The sequence below is a fragment of the Sinocyclocheilus grahami genome, unplaced genomic scaffold, assembly GCF_001515645.1.
Source record: "Sinocyclocheilus grahami isolate Dianchi unplaced genomic scaffold, SAMN03320097.WGS_v1.1 scaffold268.1, whole genome shotgun sequence".
NCBI classification, from domain to species: Eukaryota; Metazoa; Chordata; class Actinopteri; order Cypriniformes; family Cyprinidae; genus Sinocyclocheilus; species Sinocyclocheilus grahami.
Genome location: NW_015505447.1, coordinates 61,527 through 72,133, shown reverse-complemented (window position 1 = coordinate 72,133; position 10,607 = coordinate 61,527). Strand labels below are relative to the sequence as shown.

Here is a 10,607-nt window from a genome sequence, read left to right as displayed (position 1 = left end):
TTATATTGTAATAATATTGCACAGTGTTACTGTTTTTACTGTATTTTTGATCAATTAAATGCAGCCTTGATGAGCATAAAAGACTTCTTTCAAAAACTTACCGTCCCTAAACTTCTGAAGAGTATATACAGTATAAGGAAAAGTTGGAAAATATTTAAGTGCATATTGAATTGATCACAAGGCTTTGACCTTGTATGCATGTTAGACTGACCTGAACACTTCATCTCCCCAGCCTGCAATGTAAGAGAAGAGTCTCGGGCCGAAGTCTCGAGCTGGGTTGATTGCATATCCGCTGTTAGATCCCATGGAGATGCCGATCACCAGGACAGCTGCTCCTACCAGGACAGGTTCCAGACCAGGAGGAGCTGGTGTGTTATGAGGGTCTCCCAATGCAAGAACACACACTAGCAGAGCAGCTGTGCCAATTATCTGCAGGACAACCTCAAGTTAATACTGGGACTCTCTACACAGTTCACTTCAGATCGAACTTAAGTGACAAAACACTTCTTTTTAAAGTTTTGTTCTTTTTAAAGCCATTTAAAGCCGTTTATCAACATCATATCGTTATATGATGTTGATACTGTTTCTATCATACGAAAATCCAAATCTGCAACTTGTCAATTAGATCCTATTCCAACTTGCATGGTAAAACCCGGGTTAGCGTGTTTTTCTTCTTTAATCACTGATATTGCCTCACTTCTTTCTGGTTTTGTTCCTCCTGTATTAAAAACTTCTGTAACAACACCTATTCTCAAGAAACCAGGGGCAGTTTCAAATAATCTTGAGAATTTTCGTCCTATTTCTAATTTAATTCTCGAAAGGATTGTTGCATCTCAGCTCCGGGATCATCTCTCCTTTAATAGTTTATATGAGCATATTAACAGAACAATCAGGGTTTCATCCGTATAGTGTCGAGACTGCACTTGTAAAGATTTCTAATGATTTATTAGTAGCTGCAGACTCAGGTCTTTTATCAATACTCATTCTTAGTGCAGCATTCGATACACCCCATACTGTTAAGTAGATTGGAGTCCATTGGAATTACAGGTAACGCTTTGTGTTCGTTCCTAACTTACAGACCATACTCAATTTGTACAACTTAAGCAGTTTAAATCAAATCCTACACCTGTTACCACTGGTGTCCCGCAGGGCTCTGCTCTGGGACCTCTTTTGTTTATCATTTATCTTTTACCAATTGGTTTTATTTTTAGGAAATATGGGGATCAATTCCATTGTTACGCTGATAACACCCATCTTTATCGGTCTTCTAAATCTACCACAGTTTTTCCTCCGTCTTCTCTTGTTCAGTGTTTGGATGAAATAAAAACCTGGTATTCATGTAATTTTCTCAAACTTAACAGTGATAAAACAGAAACACTTCTTGTTGGATCAAAAAATACTCTGGCCAAATCAAGTTGTCCGTCTATGACAATTGACAATTTCTATATTGTCAAGTTTCTATATCTAAACAGATTAAAAGTCTGGGTGTCATCTTGAACAGCACTTTATCATTTAAGCTCATATTAATAATGTTACTCGTTCTGCATTTTTCCATATACTAAAGAATGGTCGTCTCTGTCCTGTGCGCTCAACAAAGAGTTATTCTTGTACACGCTTTCACAAATTGACTACTGTAATTCCTTGTTTTATGGACTCCCATCTAAATCTATACACAAATTTCACTTGGTGCATAATGCGGCTGCACAAGTTATTTTCAAAGCTCCTATATCTGAGCATGTCTCTCCTGTCCTACAAAATCTGCATTGGCTCCCTGTTAAATAGTATAAATTTTAAGGTCTTGCTTTTAACTTACAAGACACTTAATGATTTAGCTCCCTCATATTTATCCGATCTCCTTTGTATTAATACTATTACATGCATCTTACGATCTGCCTCTGCTTTCACTCTTGTACTTCCACGCATTCGGACAACTTCTATGGGGTCACAAGCTTTTGGTTATGCTGCTCCGTATTTATGGAATTCTCTACTGATGGATATTCATAATAGTTAAAGTCTTGTAGTTTTTAAATCTAGACTTAAAACTTTTTTGTAATGTTTAGATGCAGGTACGCTGTGCTGCCTTTTGTTTGATTACTGGTTGTTTATTGATGTACGGTGTGTCCTTGAGTGTCGTGAAAGGCGCCTATAAATAATTAATAATAATAATAATAATAATAATAATAATAATAATGACTTTGACAGAGTGAACGGAGCGAATCCAGGCACAAACTAAAAATACACTTTACAAACTATATATACACAACAGGTGTGATTAGTTTGTAGTTTTGTTTTTCCATCGCTAGTAGGTAGCACAAAAAATTACTGTATTTAAAAGTGAGTCATTGAATCGTTCAACCGATTCACTTAAATACATGCTTTCTGCTGTGGCTTCTTTTGGAACAATTTTCATTGGCTGACAATAACTGACAGTACACTCTAAAAAATGCTGGGTTGTTTTAACCCAACTTTGGGTCAAATATGGACTAACCCAAATGTTGGGTTAAAATTTTCAATTACATTTTTAACCCAAAAGTTGGGTTAGTCCATATTTGACCCAAAGTTGGGTTAAAACAACCCAGCATTTTTTTTAGAGTGTATTGTATATCAAATGTAAGTTACTCAATATTAGCTACTGTTGCATAAAATCAGTAAGCCCATCAAATCAGAATAGGTAATTTTGTTATGAATTAACAATTAATTTAGAATATTTGGTTATGGTGATCTTACGAAAGTCTTGTGCCTTGAGAATAGTCTTAGCATTTCAAACAGTAGATTTCCATGTGTTCATATATTGTGCTGACCTGGTCTACCACTCCTCCCCATAGACTCAGGTAGTCTGCTGGATATGTTGAGAAGATACCAGCTGTGGCAGTGGCACCACTAACTGTCAGATGCCCTCCAGTGAAATCCATTATGGCATCTGTGAACAAACACGTATGAATAGAAAAGTGTCTTCATTTGGATGTACTTGTGTGATTTATATTTATTTTCTAAATTACCAGTCAAAAGTTTGGAATAATTAAGATTTTTGTTTTTGAAAGTGTCTTATGCTCACCTAGGCTAATTTATGTGATCAAAATACAGTAAAAATTGTAAATATAATTACACACATCAATTTTATGCTTCTTTGCTCAATAAAAGGATTCTTTTTTTTTTTTTATCTCACCTTGAACTTTTGAATTATATAGTGCATCATGATTTCCACAAAACTATTAAGCAGCACAACCATTTCCAACACTGATGATATAAAAAAATAATAATAATAAAAAAAAATTAAAAAGTGTCTTGAGCACCAAACCTGCATATTAGAATGATTTCTAAAAGATTACGTAACACTGGAGACTGGAGTATTAATGCTGAAAATTCAGCTTTGCTTCATAGGAATAAATTACATTTTAAATATTTTCAGGTACAAAACAGTTATTTTAAAATTGTAATACTATTTCACAATTTTACTATTTTTACTGTATTTTTGTTCAAATAAATACAGTCTTGGTGGGCATAAAAGAATTCTTTCAAAAATAAAAATCATTAAAAAAATATTTTTGACTGGTAGTGTCGATTACGTATATGATAGATCTGATAGACTGAGATTCACTCACCATAGTACTGAAGAGCAACAGTTGCTGCAGCCAGAAATGCACCAAAGAGCTGCGACCACACATAGAAAGGAAGACGAGTCCAGGAAAACCGGCCCAGGACACACAGGGTGAGGGAAACAGCTGGATTCAGGTGAGCTCCTTAAACAGATGAGAAATATATTAATTTGCATATATATATACACACAAGGACTGATGTCTTAATATGCACAGCTGCTCTGGAGATTTTATACCTGATACGCCTTTTGGCACATAAACCCCAAATGTGGTGCCCAATGCAAATCCGAGGTTGATTGACGGGTATTCACCCTTAGTGTTTTGAGAGGTCGTCACCTGGGCAACTGATCCACACCCAAAAAGCTATAGAGAGAGAGTGATAACAAGAAATATATTAAAAAATCTAGTGTGAATGTTTATACAGACACGTCTATTATGAAAAGGTTTATGGCACAATAAAATTGCTGTGCAATTTAGGGTTAGATTAAGTTTATGTTCAGTGCCAAAAATTTTGTTCCAAGAGGTCAGTGAAGTTTGTTCTCCAGAATATTGCAGAAATTATTTGCACATTTGCTACAGAAAAGATTTAAATGGGCAGAAGGAGGTATATTTTACTCAAAGATAATACATTTTTATAAGAGCTTTTCCATTGTCATTTGAATGTAAACATGTATATATACATAAAAAGATATGATAGCATTCTCATAAAATTGCTGAATTATCAACATTTTGTAAAGATACAAGTGGGCCTCATTCTGAGACTTCAGTTAATGGCACACATTTCCACATTACAAATACAGTTATGAAGACTGACTTACTATCAAAATATAGACTCCGAAAAATTCCGCAAGGCATTCTCTGAACAATCTACTCTTGATTCGGCATCTCTTCAACAGACGATCCATAATTTCTGCCCTGTATTGTTGGTTGTTGTTTTTTTCTTTTACACTGGAAGTAAATGGACTCCAGATGATTCTCAGGGCTCGATAGGGAAGGTCTGTAATGAAAAGACCAAGTCAGAAAGCATGGTCTTCCACAAAAAAAACGTTTAGCTAATTACCACACCGCATTGGTAAACTCAGGAGTATCTGTTGTAGTTAAAGTGTGTTATAGGTGTGTGTCTGGGGAAGGAATGACAGTTACATGTAGTACATTGCCCTTGTGTGTAATAAAACAAGTAGTTTATATAACTTTTATCTGTGAGGCACTGCTGGCATATACTAGATTTATGCATAAATCTTCTACTATTAATTTTAAAACAAAAGCTTAATGACCTAATTCATACAAAATACCTTCAACATTTTCAAAAATGTGTGTGTGTGTGAAAAAACGAGTAGTTTATATAACTTTTATCTGTGAGGCACTGCTGGCATATACCAGATTTATGCATAAATCTTCTATTAATTTTAAAACAAAAGCTTAATGACCTAATTCATACAAAATACCTTCAACATTAAAAAAAAAATGTGTGTGTGTGTGTAATATATATATAACACACACAGTATACTAATTAAGAACTGCCTTAATTCTTCGTGGCATAGATTCAACAAGGTGTTGGAAACATTCCTCAGAGATGTTGGTCCATATTGACATGATAGCATCACGCAGTTGCTGCAGATTTGTCGGCTGCACATCCATGATGCGAATCTCCCGTTCCACCACATCCCAAAGGTGCTCTATTGGATTGAGATCTGGTGACTGTGGAGGCCATTTGAGTAAAGTGAACTCATTGTCATGTTCAAGAAACCAGTCGGAGATTATTTGAGCTTTGTGACATGGTGCATTATCCTGCTGGAAGTAGCCATCAGAAGATGGGTACACTGTAGTCATAAAGGGCTGGATACGGTCAGCAACAATACTCAGGTAGGCTGTGGCGTTTAAACAATGCTCAATTGGTACTAAGGGGCCCAAAGTGTGCCAAATATCCCCCACACCATTATACCACCACCAGCAGCCTGAACCGTTGAGACAAGGCAAGATGGATCCATGCTCTCATGTTCTTTACTCCAAATTCTGACCGTACCATCTGAATGTCGCAGCAGAAATCGAGACTCATCAGACCAAGCAACATTTTTCCAATCTTCTATTGTCCAATTTTGGTGAGCCTGTGCGAATTGTAGCCTCCGTTTCCTGTTCTTAGCTGACAGGAGCGGCATCCGCTGTGGTCTTCTGCTGCTGTAGCCCATCTGCTTCAGGCTCGACATGTTGTGCGTTCAGAGATGGTATTCTGCATACCTTGGTTGTAACGAGTGGTTATTTGAGTTACTGTTGCCTTTCTATCATCTCTAACCAGTCTGCCCATTCTCCTCTGACATCAACAAGGCATTTTCATCCACACAACTGTCGCTCACTGGATATTTTCTCTTTCTCGAACCAGTCTCTGTAAACCCTAGAGATGGTTGTGCATGCAAATCCCAGTAGATCAGCAGTTTTTTCGAAATACTCAGACCAGCCCGTCTGGCACCAACAACCATTCCACTTTCAAAGTCACTTAAATCCCCTTTCTTCCCCATTCTGATGCTCGGTTTGAACTTCAGCAAGTCGTCTTCACCACAATATATATATATATATATATATATATATATATATATATATATATATATATATATATATATATATATATAATATAGAGATTATATAATAGAAATTATGCAATAATAAATTGTGAGCACATATATTAAACAAACAACTCAAGATATTTGCTAAACTCTGCAGCGCATTGGCCCTCCAGGGCAAGATTTGAGGAACCCTGCTATAAAGTATGACAACAAATTCAAGCTTCAGTATAAGATAATAAAGCCAAGCACACATTAAGTAGGCTAATTAGCAGATAAATGCTTAACGTAATATTTACGATAATTATTAAACATATGATAGCAAAAATATTACAGACTACTCACCGTGCTCTCTCGTTGTCAATAACTCCGCCCCTCATTTCCGGTTCTGTGCCTGCAGTTCTGAAACTTTTTTTTTTATTATTGCATTGCTAAGAACATACACAATCAATGCCAGGGGTAAATACAATTGAGAGTACAAATGCAGGTTACAAAATCAGGAAAATATAGTACAAATGACACAATGAGACAGTTTTAAGGGCTTTGGAGTTGCTGGATGTAAGGAGAGTGTCCAGATAGGATTTAAGTTCCTTATGAAATATAAAAAAGAACCTTTTTTTTTATTATTGCATTGCTAAGAACATACACAATCAATGCCAGGGGTAAATACAATTGAGAGTACAAATGCAGGTTACAAAATCAGGAAAATATAGTACAAATGACACAATGAGACAGTTTTAAGGGCTTTGGAGTTGCTGGATGTAAGGAGAGTGTCCAGATAGGATTTAAGTTCCTTATGAAATATAAAAAAGTAAGGCTTAGCACCCTGAAATTTACATTTATGTAAGAAAATTTACATAATCCGTTAGAAAAATAAACTAATTGATCAATAAATATGGGTCCTTTGCATCTTTATCAAAATCGTGCTGAACAAATAAAACATCTTTGCATAACAAAGAAAAACTTTGTGATGAAAATGTGCGTACAAAAATACAGAAATCCCTCCAGAACATACTTGTATATGAGCATTCCCAGAAGAGATGAGAAATAGATTTGTCTTCAGCACCACAAAAAGAACATAAAGAGTCAATATCAGGAAACATTCTTTTTAAGTAAAGCTTTACAGGATAAAAAAGATGAAGTAGTTTGTAGGACACATCCTTGACCTTATTGGTTATTAAATATTTAGACGACAAAGTCCACACTTTTTTTCCATGGAATGTTGATAAACTGGCCATTCCATTAGGACACAATCTTCAAGCGATGCCATAGAAGAACCATTTTTGGTTCCACAAAGAACCATTCAGTCAAAGGTTCTTTAAAGAACCATCTCTTTCTTACCTTTTTATAATCTGAAGAACCTTCTTTCGCCCCAAAGAACCTTTTGTGAAACAGAAAGGTTCTTCAGATGTTAAAGGTTCTTTATGGAACCATTTAGACAAAAAGGTTCTTCTATGGCATCGTGAAGCACCTTTATTTTTAAGAGTGTACTCAAAAGAGAGGAGGAAAGAAGTTGTGCAGCCACAAGAAATAAATAAGGGTATACAGGGCAACCCTGACGAACTCCTCTTGACAATTGAAATCTAGGCGAGGTACCCGACTTAAGGTTGATGGAACAGTTGGCATTATTATAAAGAGTTCTTATAAATTTGCAGAATGGATCACCAAACCCAAGCTTTTTGAGAGATAGAAAAATAAACTTGTGTTCAAGACAGTCAAAAGCTTTGTAAAAATCTACAAAAAGAATAAGACTGTCATCATTAACTAATTCGCTATAGTCTAATAAATCTAGAACAAGTCGGATATTGTTTGATATGTGTCTTTTTGGCATAAATCCTAATTGAGTCTCATCGATAACTGAACTTAGAACACACTTGAGTCTTTTGGCCAAAGCCCAAGCTAAAATTGTATAATCATTATTAAGGAGACAAATAGGTTCGCCAATTATCTATCAAAGTAACATCTTTTTTAGATTTAGGTATCAAAGTTAAAAGCCCTTGTGTTAAACTAGAAGGCAAAGTTTAATATATAATAAATAGAATAAGCAGAGCTTTGTTCTCCTTTGTTCTTGTATATGCTGAACAATGAACATTCAAAAGTATAACACAAGGTTACAAACATGATGTTCACGTTTTCTGGAAGAAAAAAAAACGAACAAAAAAAAGAAAAGGGAAAGAAAAATGAATAAATAATAAGGAGGGTATACATCAATAATCACAAGAGAAAAGAGGAGTTTAGTTCTTTGAGCGTGTCCATAGTTATGGCTGCTTTCCGATTTGACAGACCTTGAAGGGTTTCAAAATAAATCCTCAAATCAGCTTTGAAGTGGGAGATACTGGGCTTCCTTTCTGACCATTTACATTTGTGTATGTAAAGCTTACCTAATAATATTAGAAGATTTAGCATAAAAATTAGACTCTTATCCATATCTTTTTTATCAAAATAAAATATAACATCTCTTTTTCTTATATTAATTTTAGATCCACTCAACATAGTAAATAAATATTCAACATCAATCCAGAAAAATAGAACATACACATTAAAAAAAAAGAAGATGCAAAACAGTCTCAACATGCATTCCACAAAAAAACACAAAATTCAGAGAGAGATCAGCTCTGTATCTCTTGAGAAACTGGTTAGTTGGATAAATTATGTATAATTTTAAAGTAAGCTTCACTAACTTTATTTGTGACACAGAATTTGTTATTATAAGTCCAAATCAATTTCCAGTTGATCATCTCAAAATGGTTATTCCAGAAGTACTTACATCGAAATGTTGCAGGGCAGTGAATCAAAATGTATTACATTTTCTATCTTTGATATCAATACCATTTAATAAGATCTCTTTTTTAAATGTTGATTGCTTAAATTAACTAAATCCCTGTAAAAAGCCTCACAAATCCTGCTGGTATTGCATCAATCACAATACTATATTCACGCTGAGGTATTGGAATACCAAATTTCTCTAAAAATTCAGTATATGTAAGTAAATATCCTTCGTTATTTATCAACTGTGAGACCATTAGAATACCATTTTTAACCCAATTAGTATAGAAAATTGATTTGTTCTTATATTTAACATATTTATTATTCCAAATTATCTGCCTATGGGGAGAAAAATTATGTCTGTATATAAGAATCCAATATAAAAGAGCCTGTCTATGAAAACTAGATAACTTAATGGGGAGTTTGTTGACCTCAAAATCACACTTCAAAAGAAACTCTATGCCTCCAACTTTTTCAAAAATAAGATTTGGAATTATATACCATATCTCATCTTTATGTTTAATATGATGTTTAATCCGGTTAAACTTACAAAATAAAGCCCATTCAAACCTCCTTGATTATACGAATTACATAAATTAATTTTATTTCAATAGTGAGGCTTGTTTTTCCATATGAAATTAAATAGAGTTGAATCCATTTTTTTAAGAAAAGATTTTGGTACATCTAGACTAAACGAGATAATCTCTCGGTTCTGGACAACAGAATGATAATTCTCTCATGAGCCACATATCAAATTTCTTTTTAGTTTTCAACATAAGGGGCTGGAAATTAGATTGTACTCTGTTTAACTGATCTTTGCAAATATTGATACCAAGATAAGTTACTTCCTCTCTAATTGGAATACCTTCAAATTGGGTAAAAGGTATACCATTATCTTTAAGTGGAAAAAGGGTTAAAAATAAACCTGACACTTCAAAAAATATATTAAGGCACTCTATAGTTTTCTTAACTTGTGATATATCTTTCAAAAAGATAGCTGTATCATCAGCAAGCTGACAGCATTTAATTTTTCTGTCCCTAATTCTGATGCCTTGAAAATAATCATTATGCAAATGTAAAGCCATCGTTTGCATAACTAAAAGAAATAAAAAGGGAGCCGCCGGGTCTCCCTGTTTTATGCCTCGAGAAATACTAAATCGATGAGTTGTTCCCCATGGGAGTTTAACTGAACTATTACAGTCATTGTATAAAGTTTGTATCGCCCTTTTAAAGTATTGACCAAAACCAAAAGAAATCTAGTAAATCAAATAAATTATGTTTTACAGTTTCAAAGGCTTTAGCTTTTTGAAAATGCTGATTTCATTTTCCAGCAGGATTTGGCATACTGGATTTGGGGTATTGTCAAGAGGAAAATGAGAAACAAGAGACCAAAAAATGCAGATGAGCTGAAGGCCACTGTCAAAGAAACCTGGGCTTCCATACCACCTCAGCAGTGCCACAAACTGATCACCTCCATGCCACGCCGAATTGAGGCAGTAATTAAAGCAAAAGGAGCCCCTACCAAGTACTGAGTACATGTACAGTAAATGAAAAAACTTTCCAGAATGCCAATTCCCTAAAAATGTTTTTTTTATTGGTCTTATGAAGTATTCTAATTTGTTGAGATAGTGAATTGGTGGGTTTTTGTTAAATGTGAGCCAAAATCATCACAATTAAAAGAACCAAAGAC

General features: G+C 34.6%; 1 protein-coding gene across 1 annotated transcript; it reads right to left on the bottom strand.

The window, feature by feature from the left end:
* Window positions 1–201: 201 nt before the first annotated feature.
* On the bottom strand, window positions 202–4,549 carry aqp10b (aquaporin 10b). The gene is made up of 5 exons (XM_016291204.1): window positions 4,415–4,549; window positions 3,833–3,959; window positions 3,603–3,740; window positions 2,802–2,920; window positions 202–429 (listed from the first exon to the last, which is right to left on the bottom strand). The coding sequence occupies exons 1-5, from the start codon at window positions 4,499–4,501 to the stop codon at window positions 202–204; spliced, it is 699 nt and encodes a 232-aa protein (XP_016146690.1). The 5' UTR covers window positions 4,502–4,549.
* Between the last annotated feature and the right edge of the window lie 6,058 nt (window positions 4,550–10,607).